A 25723-nucleotide genomic window follows, 5' to 3' on the forward strand; every position below is an offset into this window, starting at 1 on the left:
ATAGAAATGTCATAATTCTTTCTTTTATTAGGTACTTACATTATGATTATGAGTATCAGACTGTGGGTATTGGCCATAGACGTCGCATGTACATGGGTGCCCGGGGGCTCAGACACCCATTAAAATTATTATGGAGTATTGGGCACCCATTGGAATATTGGATTTTACGAGGACATTATATTGACCAGGGGCTAAGCCCCATGCCCCGAATTTTACATTTACGCCTATAATACCAAGGCACCCATTAAGTTTTTAAAACTTGGCACTTATGGTACTGCAGGCTATATTATTTATGATCATTGATCAATGATCAGTATAGATAATTAATTAAGGTATTATCAATTTACTTGAGAAATACTATATTTATATTATGACCCAAAAATGTACAAACTATTTTTTATTATTTTTATTGTAATCATATTTTAAGTTTTTTTGAATAATAACATACATTCTCAACATACTGTATTCCAAAAAATAATCAGCTATTGAATAAGAAATTAAAATTGAATATTGTTTCTAAAAAAAAGAAAATAAATTTGATATAGTAAAATGTGGTTTTTTAATGACTTTTAAGTCCCCTAATTTTATTAGGGGAAAAATATTTTCATAAACGTTATTACTTTATTAGTATTTAAGATAATAAGTGTCTTATGTTAAATAGAGATAATATTAAAGTGAATAAATTTAATAAATTTAAATGTGTAGCTGCATCAATTGAAAAAATTAATTATGTGACTTAAATTTCAAACGACTTCATGATTATGGCATTATGCTACTTTTACATTTTTATAAGTAATTAATATTTTATAATTGTAGCTATTACGAGTTAGATTCCTGCAATTATTAAAATAACGTCACACGAATAATAAACAAATAATAATAATATAATGCCTAACTATACTAACTAAGTATATATTAGTATATTACCTAGCTATATAATATATATGCAGCATACATTATTTTGTTTTAAGAAAATTTATTATATTTATTCAATAACTATATTTAATTTATTAATAATGATTGTTTAATAATAACTAATAAATTATTATTCTAAATTATTAATTGCATAATGATTTATAAAATAATAAAATATTTTTAAGTTTTTTCAGCCATTATTAATCAGAATATCTATCGGTAGTGGACTTCCATTTTTTTTTGTTTTGGTTGGAAGAGGTTGTAATTATAACGAATAAATATATTATAAGCCCCTATAAAATGCTAAAAGATAAATATAAATACTGCACTCAATGCAGATCACAGATCACCCTAATATAATATATAACCTATACTTTTGTTAGTTAAAAATAATGTCGAAAATACATAATTCTACTTAATTACATAATTGAAGTGTTTTACAATTTTAAATTTTTAAAACATTCTTTATTTATATTGCATTACCAAATATTTTTCTCATTATTATTTCAAAAAATAAATTTTTATCATAAATTTAATGCATTTATCAATAAATCCAAGAAAATATAAACTTAATTTCATAGTAGTCGTTAGTGGATGGAAACCTCTTCCACCACTCTCCCCATAAATACGTCACTGCTAAATATATTTCTTATGACTTAGAAATAAAATATGTTACTCATTGGCGCAACTATGTCTAAAATATTAGCGGGCTGCAGCCCCACGAATAAATACCCACTTTAATTTATTTACTTTCATGTTTTCTAAAAAACTAAGATGATTGTCTGGGTTATTTTAATTTTCAATAGTACCAACTGTATGAGTACGATTGGATACTTTTTCTGTTTTTTGTCTATTTTTAATCACCAAAATAAAATAAAAATGTTGGACGGTGGCCGCCGCATTACCGCTGGCCGATGACGCTACCCGCATAATATTTATCAGGTAAAAATATTATTATTGAATTACAATACCTATAATTACATTAAAACCTATTTTATAATTATAAAATTTACTTTTGAATAATTTTTTTACAATAATTCTCTACGTCATATTGCATAGGATGTATCTCACAGGATTCATTATCTTTGCTTAAATAATTATTAAACCTTAAATAATCAAACAAATTTGAGGGGGGGCTAAGGTTTCCCAAGTCCCCCCTAGTTGAACCAATGTTACTTAATGACCTAAAATATTGAATTAATAAAAAAAGACATACTTTTTGTTTCATCATAACTACTGATAATTTTTTTTGATTTTTTATAAATATATTTAATTTAGATTTAGATGTGTCTGTAAATAACACTTTTTTGAACCGTACTTTGATTTGTGTAGCTGTGTAGGTATATCACGATTTAAATGAAATGGCATGTACTAAGTATTTATATTGCTAAAATTGTCTAAAGAATGTTTATATCATATTATACTATTATAGTCATTACTCATTATTGTCAATCTTTTGTAATGTTGTAGGTAGTACGTAGACACGTAGTAAGTACAAAGCAGTTATACGATTTACATTGTCAATATTCCATTTAATGACTACCAAATTAATAATGGATAATAGTTAGAAGAATTTATAATTATTTCTTAAGTCTGTAAGCTCAAGAGGTTGTTTTCTTTTGCTGTATACAAGCCATTTAAAGACTTTTAAAGGTTTAATTGCACACGGAATTTTCCACCAAAATCATAATTATGAATGAAATCTATTTTGCTTAAGACGTTTTATCATAATTACCTTGTAGCATGTAAATTGTAGCCTGATACTCCGCCAATTTTTCATCAACATAATCCTGTGATTGTTGCGCAATTATTTCTGCTGTTGAACGGCCGTCGGTCGTGTTTTCTTCGTCTGACCACTGTTGTGGTGACGGAGCTTCGAGCACCACAAATTCTCGGGGTCTGTACGACGGCATTGATGTTGGTTCATATACTTGCGGCGATGGACACTTTGAATAAAAAAAGTTAATAACTAAAGAACTGTAATGTATAGTAGGTACTAGGCGTAGTTCAGGTGTGGACCACTAAGGTAAATGGTTTTGAAATTTAAAAGTAACGATAAAATTTAATAATTAAAAATCAATTTAGATCTAGATTATGTTTATAGAAAATAAACAACGTGTAAAACCCGTACGGGTCTATTCATTTTTCATTATTATATTGGTAGTTTACCAATTGTGCTTAAAATTACTTTTTTATCCACCAATTATTGCGCTCTAAAAATTTTACGATACCTAAGGAAAACTTACTATAGTCTTTCCAGTGAGAAAACGCACCAATTCTGCGCAACTCCCCGCACATTAAATTGGTTCCTTTGTGGCTGGGTATTATTGGGGAATGCGCAAAAAAACTGATTTTGGTTGGTTTGCGGCGCGTTCTCTCGCTGGACAGAGTATAGTTAGTTATAACTTATAAGTTATAATTATATAATAAATGAATACACTAGCGACTAGCCGATTGTTGCGAGTATTAACACATAATATAAATAATAATAAAATAATTTAAACAAATAATGTTTTTTCTTCACGTTTAACAAGTTACTTCCCTTGCGTGGTAAAATGTGTGTAATAATAATAACGTTTCATAAAATTCCCGATACGGCGATACTCTTATAAAATATATTATAACCAGTCGGCAGTCACTTTAGCCTTTAACCAGTAATCAATTGATCAATAAATACGGTTTTAATTTTCAAGTATTTTAGTGTGTAAATTGTTTATGTTTATGTTGATGGAATTAAATCGAACAACAATATTTCATACCTGAAAGTAGGAAAATTTGAATACAAACGCAATTGGTATACTACTATACTAGATAACAGTGCTTCAAAGTTATAGATAAAAATGTACGCAATCGTGTTTCACCAAGTGATACCAAACAAAATAAAAACAATACTCGGCTGATATATTTAAACAATGGGAGATTTACCGGTGATGGGTATCTAAAAGGTTGTGGTGCAGCAGCAGGCAACGGAGATGATGTGGGCCTCATCGGTTTTGGGCAAGGAATGTACGGTGGTGGGAGACGGTGGATCGGCGAGTGTCGTGTTGGAGTCGCTGGTCGAAAAGACACAGGCGGAGAAGTCACTGATGGTGCCGGTGCCCAGCCTTTAGGGTGTGCTGGAGGTCTCGACATTTCGCAGAATGGATACAACTAACCTAAAACAGTGATATAATATTAATGTATCATTACTTATTAATCATCTAATAATAATCTAATATATAATTATTAGTGTTACACGTTGTACTTAAAAGTCATTATTTATTATTACCCCGTACCCATGAGTCATGTTACTAATTACTGTATTACTGTAACTGTATATTGTATACTAAAAATATCAATCAGTACTCAGTAGTAGTATATTTACTTTTGATAGAAAACTATACAAAAAGACGACAATTTCTTAGGATTTTCGCATTTGTTATGTGCATTACCTTGCAGGCACCAACCTCAGAATTTCGGGATCAAACTAGAATCTATTTTATGAGTCACGCTTGTACCTAGTGTTATGTGTTTGACTTTCACTTGAAGAACCAGGGAAATGCATCTTCATTAGTTTCTTGTTTAGTAACTATTATGATAAAAAAAACCCCCGAAAAATCAATCATATAACTATTAACCAAGACTCACTATCTAGTATGATCAATTTACCGCAACACATTATTTACACATTTATTAACAAGATTTAGTTAACTTATTTTAATATACTTCCATTTTATTTACCATATGTTCAATTTTATTTTAAAATATTTGATATATTTATATATTATACACATAACATGTATACGGTTGAAACGAATGTAATAAAAAACGATCAGCTTGAACTATATTTGTTCTATTTGTATTTTAACATAATATATTTTTAGTTTAATCGTTAATTTTTAGATTTTGAGCGAAGTTGCAGAGTAATAAATACGGATATTGGTTTTACAATGTGTATTTTGTATTTTAAATTGTAGTTTAAACTTTAAGTCAACATTATTTACTTTCTGGAGCAGTAAAACGGCCTTAACTTTTACTTTTAAGGGTGGTTTGTAGACAATTAGATAAAAATTGTTCTTTAGAAGTTCGAAAATTCAAATTCACAGTACCTATACTTATAGTAGTTACTACTTTTAATCAGAAAAAAACAAACTATAAAATATTATGAAAAACTCAAATTTTCACGCAAAACTATATTTTCAATAAAATGGATATTTTTTTTTTAAGTTTTTAAAATGAAAACTTACTGTAATGACTTGCAATTTTTACCAAATTGGTAGGTAATCACTAAATTATGTTTATATTTATATACATAGAGTGTAACAGATAGAACTGAATTTTGATATAACTTTTGTTCTAATTAATATTTTCAATTTCTTTTTTATTTATTACTAAGAGATCCTAGCGTTACATGTATAATTTAATTTTTTTATGTTTATTTTTTAGTAACAAAAGTAAAAAAAATTAAATTTGATTTAAATTTTTTTGGAAAAATTTAAAATAGCCAATTTTTGAATCTAATTATAAGAACAATTTTGATGGTAAAAAGATTTATCTAAGTCAAGTAGTTTATTTTTAGAATTTTTTAAAAATATCAATATTTTTTGATTAAATTTATTTGAAACATAATAACTTTTTTTTAAATATGATTATTGAGAATTTGACATGCATATATTTCTTAAATTATTTATGATATTAACAATTTTTGTCATACGTTTAAGTAGCATAATTTTTTTTTTGTCAAGTATATCTTCTGTTACATATATTTTCTAGACTTAATTTATTTACTTAAATTATTTTGCAGATAACAATTCATAAATTTTTTTAATTAAATTAATAATTGAATACAAGATTCCTGATAAGTATTTTTTACTGGAAATTGAAAAAAAGTTTATCATCAAGTTTCATAAAATTTTTTATGAGCGATTGATGTTCAAATTTTTATGACATGGGATATTTAAACATTAAACGTCGTATCTATAATAAATATTTATTCTTCAACGGTTTTAGTTATTTGATTATCATTAAAAAAATATTTATTGATTGTAAGAACTTCAATATTCTACTATAACTAAAATAACCATTTTCCATACATAATAGAGTTTTTTAAATATCTAGACAATTTCAAGCTATTTATAGACAATTTCAATTTTAATAGTTAAAGCTTGAAATTTAATACAAGGTTTTTCATAAGTTATTCTTACTAAAACCACTCAAAATCTTAATAATACATTATATCTATTACCTATACGTTCATTTTTTTTTTTTTTTTTTATAGATATTTCAAGTTAAAATGACAATGAAATTGGATATTTATACGAAAAATAAAGATTTAAGTTATTTTTTTTTTATAATTCAATAATTTTATTAGTAGGAGTACTATAGTCCTGTGAGAACTTAAAGCTTTATATTATTAAATATATTATTATTACACAATGGTATTTTAAAAATATTTAAATTCAATTAAAGTTATTTTATGTTAAATTTATAACCATATGAATACCAATTAACACCGTTGTACACTGTACATCAGTATTTATTTATTATCAGTTATAAATTCATAACAGCAGTAAATTATATGATATAAAATATCATTATAATTTTTAGTAATTACCTACTTGTATATTATAATATCTACCTATTATCTATACCTATTATTTGTTTTTGACAAAATTTATTCAACCTATACGGTATTATTAATAGCAAAATAAATTACTAAAAACATTTAGCAATACAAAAATATAATAACATATCCACAGAAATAAATTGTAGAATTTGAGAAATTAATTGTATTTACAAATAGATAGGTAGTTCAATATTGCAAATTTATGCAACTAATAATGAGTAGATATTTATAACTATCAACAGTATAAACTATAATCAGAAGCAGGGGCGTGCTTAGAAATTTTTTTCGGGGGAGATGGGGTCAATATTTTTCCACATATATATTATAATATTATATTGTGTGAAACTTTTATTAATAATTATTGTATTTTTCGGAGTTGGGGGGTCATTCCCTAGCCACGCCCCTGATCAGAAGTATGCAATCTTATGTACTAATAAGGGATCTAGGACATTATTACGGCACGGCTGTTTCGGCGCGAAGACATATTGGCGCTAGTTATATCGGCACGGCGTTTTTTTTATACAAAGAATATTACTATTACTATTAGTATTATGAAAAACAACCGTAATAAAATTGTCAATAGTACAATCTAGTCAAATATGTATAGCTATCACCATGTAACGTAAAACCTACTATATTGGTAAAATAAAGTTTGGTACCTACAGCAGTTAAGATAAAGCGATGAATGTGTCAACTGTAAAGTAATCGGTGTAATCCAGTCAAATAGTCGATCTGTCATAATTTCTGTACACAAATTTCTAATTAAAATGTCTAATTTACTATCAATTTGCGGACATGAAATTTTTGTACAAGACGGTTTCATGTATATCTTTGATAAATTTAATTTCAATCATACAAAGCGATTATGGAGGTATCGCAATAAAGATATGTGTAATGGTCGAATTCACACCGAAATCGATGATTATATTATTAAAAAAAAAATTAACAACCATACGCATGGTTCTAAGACGGCTAAAATTGAAGTAGATGCTACAATTACAAAAATTAAGACGATGTTTTCATACCGCAACACACTGCTGGAGGGAGTCTCCCTAAAAAATAAAAAAAAATGACCTAAATCGTCGATTAAATAAAATATTAAGTGAATATAACATAAGAAGTTACATTGATTATTTAAAGATATCGCATATAATATTTTTTTTAAATAAATTATCAATTTTGTATTATTAATATTTTATTTAAAATATTATTCATTCATTTTTTTTTTTAAATTAATTTTACCTATTATAGCTTTTTTTTTAAATAATTAACCAAGTAATCATGTATTACTAAACATATTTATAAAACTTTGTTGTTGTATACTTTAATAATAATATAATATTATTTATTTTATATTTTTAAAATTGTATTATTTAAAAAATTATATATTCTAATGGCTGCATACGAATTGCGTCCCAAAATACAAAAATATATATATCGCGATATCGGAGTTGCGTCCGCGGTTTTCTCGCGACATGTACGAGTTGCGTCCTGGTTAATAATTGATTAATTGGTTAATAATATACTAATTTTCCTTCCCACTTTTACAGACTGAGAACTGTCATTTGTATAAGTGATGTGGTTAAAAATTGTAATTATATATTATAAATTATTTATTATTCTAAAATGTAATGGCTGTCATTTATATAAATGGTGTAGTGGTTAAAAATTGTAATTGCATATTCTAAATTATTTATTGTTTTAAATGTATAAGGTTGATTTTATAAAATGGTATGGTTAAAAATTGTAATTATATATATATATAATTTATGTATTGGTAAATTTTTGTTTGCCAATTTTTGTATGAAGTCAAGACGTGTTATATTTTTGTTTTTAAACATTTAAACTCAGTCATAGTTTTTTTAATAAATTTTTCTTTTTCCACATCCTCTCTTCGTTTGCTTCTTAAATTAGAATTTCGCATTTTAATATAAATGTCAGTTTGAACATTTTTCAATGCGTCAACAAATTTAAAAATGTTAGGATACGACAAATAAAACATCCCATTTAATTTTGAGTGAAATGATTCACATGCGTTGTTAGAACGCATTAACGAGTTTGAGAACTCGACCCATACTGACACGGTTGAAATTTACTTATATAATCGATAATCGAGATTATCTACGAGTTTATCACCAAACATTATTCTTAGTTGCTGAAAAACCCATGGACGCAACTAGTATATATCGTGACAAAACCGCGGACGCAACTCGGACAAAATATTATTTAGGGACACAATTCGAATGCGCCGTTCATAACCTGCGGCGCCAAGATATCCCTGCGCCGAAACGGCCGCGGCCACGCCGCATTATCCTCGTGCCGAAATGGCCGCACCGAAATGTCCGATTCCCGTTAATAAGTAATAATTAGTATTAACTATTAATCAACACAAAATACGAGTAGTACACCATTAAAAATACAAGCAAATTGAAAAACATTGTATTACATTAATATATAGGTATTAATGTATTATACATTTTATATTAAAAGTGCTAGGTACTTAACATTTTACAATTATTTTCTATCACTTATTTTTATTAGTATTTTGTATTTCTTTTACGCATCTGTTTTAATGGCTTTATTCAGAAATAGACTTAGTCTTGAGAGTCATTATTTTTAAAAGTATACACCTAGTAGTACAATTTAACTATATTGATTGTAATAGCTAATTATACATCATGTAAGTATTAAGATTAGTGAGTAGTAAAAAATATTATTTGTTAAGTAAATCCATTTTTCACTTAATATAATATATAGTATGGGTACTTTAAACAATTTACAATAAGTTTTTTATTTTTTTACAATTGTGTATATCCATACATTAAAACTAATTTGCATAAAAATCGTAAAAATACCGTCTTTAATGATGACTGTTAAAGTGTTAAACCATTATATGTTTGTGATTTTAAATTAACATAATTGAGATCATATAATGTCACATTATGAAAGTAAAATACAATATGTATAAGGTATTTTAAATAGATAAATTTAGAATCAGTTAACAAGTTAACATATTAACAAGCAATTATACTTGAAAATTAAATCATTTAAATATGTTTATCATAATTCATAACTTTTTTTCTTATTATTAATATTATTATTTATGCTGAAGTTGTTAAAATTATAGAATTTTTAACAAAATTTTAATAGTTCCATTCATTAAATGTATATAATATTAAAGTTTGGAATCGTAAACAAGTTATTTATGAGCCAAATCTTTCACTCATAATATTTTTCAAAGGGAATTGCCGAAGTCAACCTAGTTGTTTGGCAAATGATGCAATTGCAATGAACACGTGACAGTTTTTTTTTATAGCTTCGTTGAATAGACGAATAGTGAGAGTAACTACCATATTATAATATATTATGTTATAAAAAATAAAATACAAATTAATACAAAATAAATAAGTAATATATATTTTTTTAAATTGTGTATGAAATTTAAATTAAGGCTGTTCTAAACTTTAAGTGTATCTATCATGTTTATCATGCTATCTAATTTTATTTTAATTTTTTATATCATAACTGTTTAAAATATAATATAATATATTTGTATTGGAATATTACAAAAAATATACTTTAATAGAATCGATGTTAACTTTTTTGTGATAGTAAATAGTAATAAATGATATAAATATTATCATATTTAAGTATCCGTGTAAATATTTTGAGTTGATATTATATATATATATGTACTATGTCTTTAATAAATTGTTTATTGAGTAATTACCTAATTATTTAATAGCCTAATTCTTTTTTTTTTTATGTAAATTTTGTACAATTTAACATACAAGCGAGAAATACCATTTAAAATTAAATTGAAAATTGAAAAATTAAAGTAAAATCTAAGATTACAATGTTTATAATTTTTGAAGTAATTAATTTAAAGTAATTAATAATATTTGAAGTGGTTGGCTAAAATTTGTTAAGAAAAATATAAACTACACATTATGGGAGTGTGGGAATAGTGGGAAGTACTGTTAATCGTGCCATGATTTCCTATGCAAATCTTTGAAACACTGTTACTGACTATTCATTAAAATTTATTTATAGTTTACCGAGTGGTTAGTATAATAACTTATAACTCTAAAAGACTAGAGTAATCATAAGTAATTTGTTTAAGCTAGTATAAAATACTAAATAGATAGAAGGCAGGTTAATAATAATATTATAATGTAGAATTGTAGAGCAATATATTTATTTATAATTATTATTCTTTAATTGTCATATACATTAAAAAAAAAAAATATGTATATCATCAAATATACAGTTTCTAAAACAAATTATGTATGTAAAATATAAATAATAATTATATTAAAATAATATTTTAATGTATTATTTTATGTACATTTTTTATTTTGATTTTATGCATATTATTAAATCATATTATAATTAGAAAATATTGTCTAAAAACTAAAAGAAAATGGTTCATTTAATATATGCTATTAAAATGTTTATAATAAGAATATATGGTACTTAAATACATCAGATTATGGTTAGTCGTGGAAAAAGTTTATAGGTTCATAAATTATAAAAAAAAGTTTAATTAATTATTTTATTGTATTTAATGTTACTACTATTATATTCCAATGGTTCTAACAACCACTTTTAAAATTAAGAATATTTAAAATAATAAATAATCATTTGCTATAGGTATAAAAATAGTTATCATAAAATCATAACCTCTATAATCTATGTTTTTCCAAACTATTTAATGTAATTTTTAAATATTGACATGATAAATTTGTTCAACAAATAACATTTATGATATATATATATATATATATATATAATACAATTAATAATTAATAAGTATATACAAATAAAACTACAAAACTTAAAAACTATAAAATGTCTGTTTAGATTCTATATATTATATTCTAATTTTATGTATTATCTTTTAAAAAATAGATATAATCTTTGGCAACTAGTTTTATATTCGTATTTTTTATGAACAAACATATTTAAACTTAAAAATGAACACGCTATAAAGTTGTACAATAATATGTTTAAGTTAAATCATTCTTATCATGTACTATTCTTTAAATAAAAATATAATAATTTAGAAAAACAATTTTTTTAGAAAGGCAGGTAAAAAATATTTGTTAAATCTAAAAATTCATTGATAAATTTAAAAATGAAAGAAAAAATTCTCACATCCACCATTATTATACTACCTACAAGCTAAAAACTGTAAAACCATATAAAGCGAATAAAAACAAATTTTAAGTTACAGAGTATATAATAATATATTATACAATTTTAAAGAACTACATTTTTAGGGTATGAACAACTTAATTTGTTCTATGTTATCAAATGTTTAAATTAATTCTTAAAAATTAACTTTTTTTGTAGCATATGCAACTACTTAATGGGATTCAGTGGCGTACGCAGAATTTTTTTAAGGGGGGGTGTCATATCATAATTATATGCACGAATTGACCTTTTTTTTTTTTTAATCCTTGTTCATAATTTGAACAGATACTTATTTTTAAGGGGGGGTGTCATATCTCCCTGACACCCCCCCTGCGTACGCCACTGATGGGATTCTACACTACTGTTTTTTAAATTAAAATAGACGTATACGGCATACGCCTATATTCAACATACTGATTTGAATTTTACTCCGATAATAGTTGAACCATACTTGAATTTATTATTAAGTATATTATGAACCTATTTAATCAGAAATATAAAAATTATTTTAAAAATTTAAGTATTTTTTTTTTAAGACTAAAATTAGAAGTGTGACTTGAAGGATCCAATAACTTGAGTGTTGAAAGGAATAGAATAATAAAGTAATCCAAACACGTGTAAATTGTAATTAATAAACAAATTAATATAAATTGTAAAATAATAATACAACGCACTAATAAATGTACAACGGCATAACTCGCGTTATTCGACTACCTTACAATAAAACATACTATGGCCGTATTATATGAAATGTTACACACAAATATGAATGTGTCATCTCAGCAATTTGCTTCCCTTATAAATGTATAACTATATAGCTAATCTACAGTATGACAATACTACTAATTGTATTCTATCTACAGGGTAATAACTAAATTATAATTTGATATTTCAACATTGACCTAACAACATAATATAAAATCTGTTTTCAAAATTATTATCAGAGTAAAACTCAAGTCAGTACATTGTCGTGCGTGTATATGTCTATATTTTTTCAAAAATTGGTAGTGTGGAATCCCTTAAACCAATGGTGGATTAACTTTCTAAGTGCCCCGAAGCACGCTCAGTGTTTACCGCCCTTTTTTTAATACTATTCAAAGATCAACATTTGAAAAGGCTAACACTGAAGAGTGATAGGTGCCTTGGGAGTAAGAAATGGTAATGGTTCAATTTTTATTTTTATTTTTTTAAAGAATAAAAAAAAATAATAATAAATTTGTTGCCCCCTATAAGTTGCCACCCTAATCTCGAGCCTCACGAGCCTAGTAGTTAATCCACCACTGTCTTTAACTATTCTATTACTATAAATCTAATAAATACCAATAAATAATACTTGACGAATAGTACAAAATAATTAGATATAAAATAGGGTTGTTAAAATTTAAGAGATATACATGAACTAAATAATTTATAGTTCATATTTTAGATAAACAATATTAACTAACCCAGCGTTCCTCTTCACTAGTGGTGCGCAGTAAGCTCAACGGTAACATGAAGATATAACATAATATTTAATTATTTAGTTCTTAATTAAACCTAATAAAACACTCCATACATAACCGATAATGTATACATTTTTTTATAAGCGGAATCAGAGGTTCTTTAGTCAAGTGGTATACATACCTACGCGAATATTATAAAAATGTGTAGGTGGTACTTGGATGTTAGAACCGCTAATCTAACCTATAACCTAACATACTGCTTTGATGTTAAGAAAACCTCTTTAAAATAAAATGTTGTTCACATAAATTATAAATTCATTATAGCCAACTAAATCTTGGATGATGATTAATAAATTCATGAAACGATAATAATTCTTAAAACATTTTAATTTATTGGACATCTACTATTACAATTGACTTTCCAAAAATCGTTGGCTGATTTTTCAAAATCTAAAATATGACAATTTTTAATTCATACTTTTTGGAATTTAATTTAAGTGTATAGGATTAAAAAAGTAGGAAAGTTGGCTTCAAATATATTTTAATATTTGATGATAAATTCAAACCTGTTGTTAAAATTATGATCGTTTCATTAGATCAATTTATAATGAAAATAGAATACACATCTAAATAATTATATAACAAATGTAATAGATAAAGACAGATAATTACCGCTTTTAGTACTTTTAATATATATATATATATATATATATATATATTATATGAACAGGTATTTTTTTAATTAATATACAATATAGCTTAAAATTAGTCCTTTGTATATTTTTTAAATATAACTAATATAAGGTCAATTAATGGTAGTAAAAATAATAATTAATTCATAATTTGTGCCAAGTTGAGTACGAAAAAAAGAATCACTTAAAAATATAGCGTTGATGGTGTTTATAGTGACCTCGATATGAAACGTGAGTAATGATCATAAAAATAGAGTGATGAGAAAATGACACTGTACCCACTATAAGTAATTAGCATACTGGAAAGAAAATGGTTTTATGACTTAAATGCAATCATAATCTTGTATATTATCTAATATAACTAAAGTTTAATAAAATATTTAAATTTTTTTTATTTATAACTATAATACAAATAATAGCATTGACTGTACATAGTACTATTATACTTTGTACTGTATTATCAAATATTTTAATAACTAATTGATGATAAAGTCGTATATCTAATGTAAGATCTAGTAGATTTTAACATTGTATTTATAATATTATAATATTGAAATTATCAGTAATTAATCATAAGTTTTATTTAGTATAAATTTTTCCATGAACAAATAAATTTTAAATCTTATCCAGTCTGAATAAATAAGCTAATGTATAGGAAAACCATTTAAAATCTTGAAAGGATACTTTATTTAAATACATTCCTTAATTAGGTAAATATAATAATTAATAAGTAAGAAAATGTACACGAGTTGTGTCATTGTATTAAATTAAAAATAAATGTATTATTATTTATTACAAACAATTTAATTAACTTTAAAGTTAATAAATAAATTATTGTTCGATTATTCATATAGAGATTTTTAAATGCATCAGTATTGAACTGATATTATTACATTTCAATTTATAAAACCAAGTAGGATTACCAGGACAAGTAGTATAGTACAACATATAAATATGTATTTTGTTTCTGTATAATCTATAGTTTTATAGGAGATAAGTTATAAATATTTTTTTTTAAATCTAGTAGAAAAATGTTATAGGCAAAAATTATACCCAGTACCTAATTATACCACCAAAAACGAGTAAAATAAAGTAAAGCACTACTATTATAATGGCAATGTAATCGAGTCAATTATTCTTTTTATTAAGTAAAGAATTGGTATAAAATAAATTTAAATTACAAAAACAATACTTATTTTTTATCATAATAACATATATTAAAATGTTTTAAATTAGTAATACAATTTTTGCAATCAAATTTAAATCCCTCAAAATGTGCATAAATAAGTTCATACTAGTTGGTAAATGTTTAAGTACAATGTAGAAATATATTATTAATTACTGTGATACTGTTATTAGTTTATTACAAATATTTTAGATATTAAGAACGTATAAACACGAACCTACCAGTATTGTACATTTTCCCATAAAAATTAAAAATTTCTTACGAGCATTAAAATGTTTAAGCATATAATAAAAAAATATGTTTTTACATTTTACCAAATTTTTAAACATTTTTGGGAGCTTTCATGTTCATCGGTATACTATAGTCTGCACTAGGATACATAAATAGTAGTACCTACATAGTACATAATATGACATATCAATGTTGAGGAAAATGAATTAGAATCCAACGATCAAAATTCAAAAGTTTTTTGTAATAAAATCATGTACAACATAACATTAAATTAATAGTAGTATAGTAAATATTAGATTAACAATAGAACATGAATATATTTATTGAAAAATCGTTTTTTTTTCAATTAACTAATACTATTGTCATAAATTTATGATAAGTATCCAAAGTCTCAAATACTATGGTAAAATAGTTATTTAACATAAGTAATGAAAAGCACTAAAACAAAAATTAAAATTAAATAAAATGGCTAATTAATTTTTATTTTTTTTTAATATTGCCCTTGTAATGGCTTATTATCTTCTGTTAAATATTAATATAAACATTTTTTAACCTATTATATTTTACTCACCAATATATAACGAGATGAGTAATAATCCAGTTATCGTTCTATCACAAAACTATACGATATCTATTCAAAACACTGTATATATTATTGTATTTTAAGATGAACTAAAACGAACACGTTTCACACCGGGGACGATTTGTTTCAGGATAGGGGATTGTGCTGAAGACCACGAGGATACTGAAAAAGATTTAACGCGCACGGCTACTGCCAGCCGTGAGTTGATTTTTTTTAAATATAGCATTTGGCACTGGTGTGGCCCTTCGGCGGGCGACCGATCTTTTTTCGTGCGTGTACACACACACATATACTAAATTATATTATATACATTATACACACAACTGTTTAAATTAAATTTCCACTAAATCCCGACGTATACTTATAAAACGTAATAAACATATTGTACGCAAGTACGTTATATATAGGTATTTATAACTTTGTATATATGACGGCAAGTGTTTTACCACATAATATCATTGCATGCATAGGATGACGTTGTTTATTCTGATAATTACCAAAATCTTGACTATCCAAACATTAATATTTAAAATTCATTAAAGAGTATCCGAAATTCTACTGATATGTAATATGCATTGTACATTTTTTACCATCCCTCGAAATTTTGGATGTTCTCCGTATCACGTTAAAATAAAGTTGTTAAATAGTTTTATCAGTATAAAAATGTGAATATTGTATAGGTTAACCATTATTAATGGTGGCAATTTTGTTCCGCATTAATCATGAACAATATGTCGCGTGTATACAAGACATTCGCAATAAATTCTACTGTCCAAATAACGAATAAACACTAAACACTAAACAGTACAAACTATGTTTTTATTTCGGAACAACAGTTAAATTATATGGTTAAATATTAAAATATATAATGCATTGTATATTTGTAGGGCGATTAAAAATTAAGGCTTGTCTGGGTGTAGTTATCTTTAATTTCAAAATTTTTAAAGTATCGTAAAATTATTACAAAATAAAATATAGTAATATTTATTGTATACTGGCTTATACTTACACCTAGCTACTACATCAATTGCAAAATAATCAAGTGATATTTTTAACTGTATATACCTAGTTAACGTGCGGTTAAACTTTCAATCTGAAATTAATTAATATAAGCCTCATATTTTAGGAGTTAGTATAGGTATCAGATACTGGTCACTACTTACGCATAGAAGATTAACTTAGAACCTAAAACCTAACATGTATCCAGCAATGGTGAAATATTATTTCATACCTAATATAATGTCCGCAATCGTTGGTATCATAAACTTACGAACAAAACATAAGAATTAAAATGTATACATTATAAAATTTCATAAGTATATTAAGATTGAGATGGTCATCTATTAAGCGTAATCGACAAGTGCTTTTAATTTTTTTGTTTGTTTTTATATTAGAAAAAGCTTTTTTGCATACATAATAATAAATAGATCCAAATGTATAATATTTTGTAGCTATATTTTTGAAAATGATGGAGTACGAGTACGTTCAGCATAATAAAGTAAAGGTGACTGTTTGAATGCGTTTTTAAGAACATCTTGGGGCTGCAAATTTATTATTTTCATTTGAAATCGAAACTTGACACAAGGGCGTACTTTTGGGAGAAATGGAGCAGTCGCTCCTCCAGTAGCTTTCTTTTCTTCAAATCATTATAATTTATATAGCATTAGGTACCTAGTAGTTTGTGTGTTTACATATTATGTAATAATGTATGAAGTTCAACACCCCCCCCTTAAAAGGGTATAGGGACGCCACTGGCTCAACAGGAACATCGTCAATATCAATATTAAATGGATTGAATAATTAAAAATATTGTGAACATTAATTGTGTTTAAAATCTTAAATGCAATTATTAAATTTATATTAGAGTGTCAAAATAGATTTTTAGAAGCAGGAAAGTGTATTAATTCATTTTTTTAAGATGAGACCATAAAAGTTTCAACTTTAGGCACTTCAAAAGCTTCAATATGGGACCACTACAGGAATATAATTAGTTAATTTTTACCTTGTAATTTTTTATTAAGTTCATTAATATACTTCAATATATCAACGTAAAACAACAGTTCAGAAATCCAAACTTTATTTTTAAGCATGGAAGCGTCTTCTCACTTTTCTTCTAAAAAAACCGTGTATTTCTTGACGTAACATAAGACTGAGACTAGGGTGCTAATCAATTATAGGTATAGAAACATTTAAATTTCGTTTATCAATGACGGATCATATTTATTTTCCTTTTAGTAAGTATAACGATAAACGAATAAGCATAACAAATTTTATTCCAATCAGGCAGGGCCGTATTAGCGCATTGGCACTAGGGCTACGAACATTTTTGGGACCTAGAAAAATAAAATGTGTAGCTACTATTGATTTTTGTTACAATTATCTTGTTTAATACTTAAATACGAGGGATAAAGAAATATTCAAATTGGTGTAAAATAAGTTTTTTTTATGATTTTAACAATTTAATTTTCTATACATTTGTAGACGGAGTAAAATTAATTGTTTTTAAGATTTATAAAAATTATTATCATATAAAAGTTTAGATTTGATTTTTTTTTGTTTTTAAAGGATTAACATCGAAATTCAATACTTCCTCTCCTAAATAGAAAGTTTTATACCCATTTAAATACTGGACACCACAGTGCTGTATAAGCGCATAGGAATTAAAAGCACAGTGCCTAGGGCCAAGGCTGTAACTGAAAAAAATATCGGAGTGAGGATTCAACATTTTTTTTAGATATAAATACTGAAAATTTATAGTCAATTAACTTTATTCATCACTATAAAATATTTCTATTTTTAAAAAAATCTTAAGGGGTCCGGACCCCTGGACCCTCCTCCAGTTACGGCTTTGCCTAGGGCCTACGATTGTATTAATCCGGACCTGCAATCAGATAATATTTATTGGTCGCTCAACGCTTAACGCTTTCAAAGTTCTAATAAGTTAATATATAATATTACCTATTATAATAATTGTGATGCGCGGTATATTTTCTTGTGGCATATATTTTGTATTATCTTGATGGTCACTGGGTAAAAATCAAAAAGCTGACTTCATGTTCAACAACATTACCAACTTTATGCTTGATATTGTTCATTCCATATTATATGGTGTAACTATTAATTATACTGTAAATATTTCTTTTTATAATTTTTTTTTTAATAAATAGGTAATGATAAAAATATTATTTATGGAATAATCATTTTATTATGATAGACAGTAAAATAGCATTACAAATAGGTACGAATATAATATTAATATAAGATGTAGTTAATACAGTAGTTATTATTATATATCAATAAAGCTGAGTATTAGGTACAATTTACAAAAAAAAAAAAAAAAGTATTTGTATGTAATAATATGAATATTTAAAATATTTAAACTTAAATGTATGTTAATAATAATTAATAATAAACATGAGATATTATATATTAGAAAAACATTATTTATGGCATTGTGAACTATCATAAATGCATTAAAAAAAAAAACAATTGTATTTTCTAAAACCTTTAATTTATATGATATAACATCTATTATTTCTGTACTTATTAGAAAACCAAAATTTTTTTTTTATGATTTAAGATATCTATTTTTTAAAATTTACATTTATCGAGGTTTATTATAGTTTTATCTGTGGTTCTTATTATTTTAACATAGTTTTCTAATTTAAAATGTTTAATTATTTAATATTATAGTAGTAATAATAAATATAATAATTTGGGAACAGATATTTTTCTAGTACAATAATAATATTTATTAATATATTTTTCAAGTCATCAAATAAATTTAAGATCTCTAAGTTACAACTGGAACATCTTATTGTTATTAAAATTTTAATCTTAAGTATGTCGTAAACTATAGGTTAACCCTTTTTTTTTAATTTTATTGAATATTTTTAAGATAAACTTATATCAAATCTGCTCCCTAATAATAATAATATACTAAAATCACACAAATAATTTAAGTTGATATAAAATTGATTCATTACTATTATAATAATACATAAGTTTTTAATTTTCATCTATAACATACTATTCTATAAATTTAAAGTTCTTTAAATTGTAGATATTCCATATTTTCAAACAAAAAGCAAATTTTGGCACTAGGTTTTATTTTAATTTGTCATTTTTAGTAATTTATAATAATTTTATAAAGTGTAAAGATAAGATTATAATTTTAAATTATTAGGAAAAATTAACTGTGTGTAAAAAGGATTTAATTATTGGATTTATTGATAAAGTTATTTTGAATGAAGTAAAAAAAAAAAATTTGAGCAATATTTGGTAAAAAAACAAAAAATAATAATGATACATTAGTATTCTGCATATTATTTAACTTTTTAAGGGTTTCAAAAATATTCAAATAATTTATACCAATATTCTACAAATTATAGAAATAAGATTTCTTATGTATGTTTCTGAACTACTTATTTAAATATCAGAAAGCTACACAAGTCATTTTATCTGACACAATATAATAATATTATGATTACATATGTTTTATGAACAAAACACTCAACGTAAATATCAAACTTAAATTATAAAAATAAAACAATGACACAAAGCTGAAGTAAAATTAATAAAATATCAGGTTACTTAAAGTAAATATAAATTGGTAATTATAAGTTTATAAAGAAATATGTTTACAAAACTATACTATTGTATGCACCGTTAAAATAAAGTATTAACAAAATTAAAAATAACTATTGTTTTAATGTTAGTGAATTAACATTAGTTTCTCAATAATAAATGTTTAAAAATTAGATAGTTCAAAGAATACAGAGAAGTAGGTACAATTTTGAAATAATCTCACGCTTAGTGGTTTTGAATTTAGATAAAGTGGAAGCGCATAAAGGAAGTTTAGAGCCACATAATTTTGAACTAGGCACTAATAACTATTTTTCTAGTATGAAAATCAATTTAAAAAAAATATATTATAAACATAGAAAAAGTGAAGAGAGAATTTACGTGATTCTGAATCATAGAAATAATAATTATATTATATTATATTTGAATATATTTAAAAAAAACATACATCTCAACTACATAAAATAAAATAAATTGATTATACTGTAGTTTATAACTCAATACCTAATATTTGTCTGAAACATCATAAATGGCGCATCAATACTTTTGTACTTGCGTAAAAGGAACTCAAAAAATATGTTTATTATCGGAATATTATTAATAGAATTATAAAATTCTTAATAATGTTATTTATTTATTATTATTATTTTTTTTTTTGGTAAATTAATGGACATAAAGCTAAAAATGTTTACTAAAATATATAAAATAAACCTAATATTCACAGATCTTTACATATAATTAAATTTTAAAATAGGACATTATTTTAAACATCTAAACCACTAAAGCGAAAAAAAGACACAACACTTAGAATTCTTATTGTATAAAACACTCATAATTGGGACATTGTTCTCAGAGTCTAATATTGTTTTACTTGCATTATGTGCATAAGTAAATTTGTTAAAAACCTAATATAGTTAAAAGTGCAGTACAAATATTTTTGGAAAAGGATTTTTATTTTTGGGGATAATTTTAAACATTAATGTTTTGGTTGTAGGCTGACTAGAGGTTACACTGCCACAGTATCGTAGGTTGTGAGCCCTCCGCTTTGGAGGCGTTGTTGTCCTGCTGGGGCTTCGTTTCTATACATAAAGCAAAAAATATATAAATATTTTATAAAACAATAAAAAATAATCAGTTTCTAAAATATCTAAATTTTTAAGATTATTAGTCATAAAATGTTTAGTTTGTAAAAACAAATATTGTATTAATAATAAGTAGAAGTAAATTGTTTATATCTAAATCATAAATGTTGAAATTACTGCTTGTATGAACTATGTTATACAAAATAAAATACCATATTATTATCTTCTATGCATACTACTTTAAAACTCACATCACACAGTTCTATTTTTAATTATGAAATACGATGAACAATAATATGGTATTATAAATATTATTTATTTAGAGCGATATAGTTTAATAGCGAAAAAAAATACTTACGGTTTCCTAAATTATGAGTTTATGACCAATGCATTAAACACACACAAAATTAAATAACAAGTTAACGTATGATAATTAAATCTATATGGTTAAAATCTAACTAATCAGCACGCTTATTATATAATAATAATTATTATTTTAATAGTCTTATAATGCATTTTTAAATTCAATTTTGTTGATTTTATTAGATAATTTTAGTTAGCCTGATAAATTATTAAATATATAACTTATATTAATTATTTAATGTATTAGACTAAATTTTTCTGAATATATAGGTCTATTTCACTGACCTTTCTATGAGTTTTCGAAGTTCTTCTGTGGTCATACCATCCTTGGTATTGCCTTTTAAATGCGCTGAAAATCAAAATTAATGGGCCACTTTCATTGGTATTCAGATGTTGAGTTTAAAAAATGGCTGTCGAAGCAACGTGAAATGTGTTGAAGCACCATAAGCAAAATATGCTATTGATAATGCAGACAAGTCCATGTTAGCCTATCACTATTTAGTCTTTATAAACGAGTATAATATGTACACTTTTTGTTTAGCTTGAAAGCATAAGTAGCAAAAATGATTAGGTTTTAATACAGATGAAAAATTAATTTATTAAAGCATATGTTAATTTCAATTCAATGTTGTTCCAACTTTAGTTGAATGATCTTAAAGAAAAAGATACATTTTTGTTATTAATTTATTAGAATTAAATCAAATTGATAACTATGTATATTTTACATAATAATAAACCTTACCTTTTAGGCCTTGTGCATGCAAAACAATCTAAATTTAAAATAATAATATATTTCATGCATATTATCATAAGAAATACTTATTAGTGCATAATATTTTATTAAATTTTAGTTATATTATAAAGGTAATGGTAATATTTAGTAAACAATAAATATAAATATACTTAAAAGAACAATTTAATTGTTTAAACATAAAACTTGATGAATATTTGTTAGTGGTCAACATAGGTAAAATAGATCAGGAACCAAATTATGTATTGTATCTTAGTCCATATAATATAGATAGTTAATTTATTTTAGTTATAGAATTTTTGAGATAAAATAAAGTTTTAAAAACAAGGTCAAACAAAATTTATTATAGTATATTAGGCCATTTTGAAATCATTAATAAATTATGTAGATAGTTTTGTTTTAGAATAATGTATATGAATCACCATTAAGTCTATTGTAATAGTGAATTTGTTTACCTTTTATACCAAAATACCTCTTGCAGTGGGATGTGGCCGCAAACATTTGCCTAATTTTAATATTGTGTAAAAAGAAAAACAAATGCAATTAAGATTATCAATACCAACAACTAATGCAAAAAAAGTTTGTGATAAACTTAAGTTCACTATTAACTTAATAAAGATAATAATATAATATTTTATATAAATCTATATTAACTATAAAAACATTATAACATTATTGCAACTATTCTAAAAAGCGTTATTAATAATACAATCACTATGTTTTGAAATAGGTTTTGAGCTTACCACCATAGTTCTGAGTAGCTGGTTGTTGATGTTGATCACATTCTGCTTCAGAAATTTGATTGCTGTCTTTGGAATCATTAGCTTCATTACTTGTGCTGCTCACATTTGGATCATGATTACGAGGAGGAGGTGGAGGTGGTTCTGGGCTTCCTATAATTTAGTATTTGAAATTTAATTTATAATTTATTATATTCAAAAAAAAGTACAATTTCATTAATTTAAAAATTAGATAAATGTTCTAAGTCATGCATTTGCCAATTTAATGTTCATATAAAATAAGTTTTAAAATAGGGTTTCTTTCAATACCTACTACAAACAGAAATAATATACTAAACAATAATATTTACTCTATACAAGTATGTATATGAAAAAATTTAAGAACAATGTAATATTAATATAATATTTAGGAGTATTATAATTAGTATATTATAGTTAGTACCAATACTACGTCCAGCCATTGAAGCACGACTTTCATACTGTTCATAAGGAGCTCCATATTGTCCATACTGACTGCCATATTCATCTCCCATATTGGCAGGATCATCATACTCAGGTGAAAACATGGAATTAGCCCCACCTACACGAGAATAACGTCCATTTCGAGGCTGAAATCAAATATTTATACATTAATTACCTTTAAGACAATTATAATTTTCATTCTTGACTCAATAATTTTAAACTAGTACCTATGTAAAAATAGTATGGTGAAGATACAAATTAGGTAAATTTTTTAAAAATTAAAAATTGTATTAATTTACCATAGTCTGGGTTCCTGGGCATTGATGCATGAGACCATTACTAGCTATAGTGCCACCAGGACCAATTGTACCACAATGTCCATTAGGATGTGGGAATGTTTGGAATGGCATTTTTGAAGGATCCATTTCTTCACGAAAACCAAGTAAGTGGAATGTAGCATATGGACAGATGTCTTCACCATCTATTCCTGAAATTATTTAAAGTTTATAAACATGTCAAAATATATTTTTCATTGAAATAAAAAAAAACCCAAAGCAACTCGCGACAGCGAAAGAAGGTACATAATAGATATGTATGTTAACCATAACACATATTATGATATTAATATTTAAATATTATAATAATAAACATCAATTATCATATTCAGAGATATAATATTGAACTATGTTAGTACATTGTTAGCATTTAAAAAATAGTAATTTAGTAACTATTTAACAACTTGTAACTATTGAATGAATAGGAACATTGTTTTACAAAATTATAAAATTTTTATTTTAAAACTAATATTCCAACTGCAACAGATACTGCTTAAACCAATAGTAATTAATTATTAATATAATATAAATTAATACCAGCTTCATTTTTAAACATAGCTTTTGATAATATATTTGTAGCTTAAAGCTTCCACACTGTTCTAAATTGGTTTGTAAATTGTTAATGAAACTCTCACACTGCTGATAATAAATAATAAAGCTGCCGTGCAATAGTTGATTGTTCTTTTGTCATCTTTTTTACCTCTACACCTTGTGTACATTGTCTCGTCGGACCCTGGACATGGGGGCAAATGCCCCCTACACCTAGGATTACTACCATTTAGTTCTTCATACATATGACGTGCTCTAGGGTTCCATGTACCGTGACCGTGGTAAGGGCCGGGAAAACCTGATTGATAAACGTGACGAGAACAAAAATAAAATAGTTAAATGCAAAATAAAAACAAAATCGAGCGAACTCAAATCATAAAAAAAAGCAAAATAATAAAAAACAAACATGGACAATAAAATATATTAGATAAATGCAAATGTACCTCTTTTAATCCTGTCACATGTATTGTAATTGGAACCAGGAACAGGTGGAAGTTTACGATTAGGAGGTGCTATGTAACCAAGTTCATCATTGAAATCTGCGTGTCTCTTGTCAAGTGTATTGCCTCCCATAATCATTGATTGATTATACACAGTCATATCGTCTAATGATAATATATATTACATATTTTAATAAATTCACGTACAATAACAAATAACGTGTATTATTTTAAAGTATAAAATTGTATACATTGCTATTGAAGTACCTATGGAAAACATGCAATTGAGTATTGCATACAAATATTAAAATTTTTCGGTTAAGCTGATTGATACTATATTATGTATAATTACAGTACATACACAATATTAAATATACCTACCAGGAGTATAGCTCGAAACATAATCTTAAAAATGCAGAACATCATTTTAAATATAGTTTAAAATTTAAATATTATGTTTTAGTGTATTTGTATAGTTTATAATTATTATTTTTTTGTAACTGGCTCTTATCTAAAATATAATTATGTGTTATGATGATCAGTTAGAATTATATTCTTTTTGGCTGT

The 25723-nt window shown here is 25.1% G+C and overlaps 2 protein-coding genes across 51 annotated transcripts in view; both read right to left on the minus strand.

Moving 5' to 3' along the window:
- Window positions 1–2350: 2350 nt before the first annotated feature.
- On the minus strand, window positions 2351–4424 carry LOC113552566 (extensin-like). The gene is made up of 3 exons (XM_026955424.1): window positions 3841–4424; window positions 2651–2861; window positions 2351–2454 (listed from the first exon to the last, which is right to left on the minus strand). Exons 1-3 carry the CDS (start codon window positions 4045–4047, stop codon window positions 2351–2353), a joined length of 522 nt encoding a protein of 173 aa, XP_026811225.1. The 5' UTR covers window positions 4048–4424.
- Window positions 4425–19931: 15507 nt separating this feature from the next.
- The window catches only part of LOC113554944 (Down syndrome cell adhesion molecule-like protein Dscam2), a 62478-nt gene continuing 56686 nt past the window's right edge, over window positions 19932–25723 (minus strand). For 49 of the 50 annotated variants that reach the window (XM_026959095.1, XM_026959097.1, XM_026959096.1 and 46 more), the window contains exons 29-36: window positions 25160–25321; window positions 24868–25014; window positions 24132–24319; window positions 23813–23978; window positions 23374–23523; window positions 22165–22228; window positions 21875–21880; window positions 19932–21513 (exon numbers count right to left, since the gene is read on the minus strand). In XM_026959095.1, coding sequence (XP_026814896.1) covers window positions 21441–21513; window positions 21875–21880; window positions 22165–22228; window positions 23374–23523; window positions 23813–23978; window positions 24132–24319; window positions 24868–25014; window positions 25160–25321 — 956 coding nt within the window. In that variant the 3' untranslated portion in view covers window positions 19932–21440. The remainder of the gene's footprint in view (window positions 21514–21874; window positions 21881–22164; window positions 22229–23373; window positions 23524–23812; window positions 23979–24131; window positions 24320–24867; window positions 25015–25159; window positions 25322–25723) is intronic. The other variant, XM_026959046.1, reaches the window with a different exon arrangement.

Source organism: Rhopalosiphum maidis, chromosome 2 (assembly GCF_003676215.2).
Source record: "Rhopalosiphum maidis isolate BTI-1 chromosome 2, ASM367621v3, whole genome shotgun sequence".
NCBI classification, from domain to species: domain Eukaryota; kingdom Metazoa; phylum Arthropoda; class Insecta; order Hemiptera; family Aphididae; genus Rhopalosiphum; species Rhopalosiphum maidis.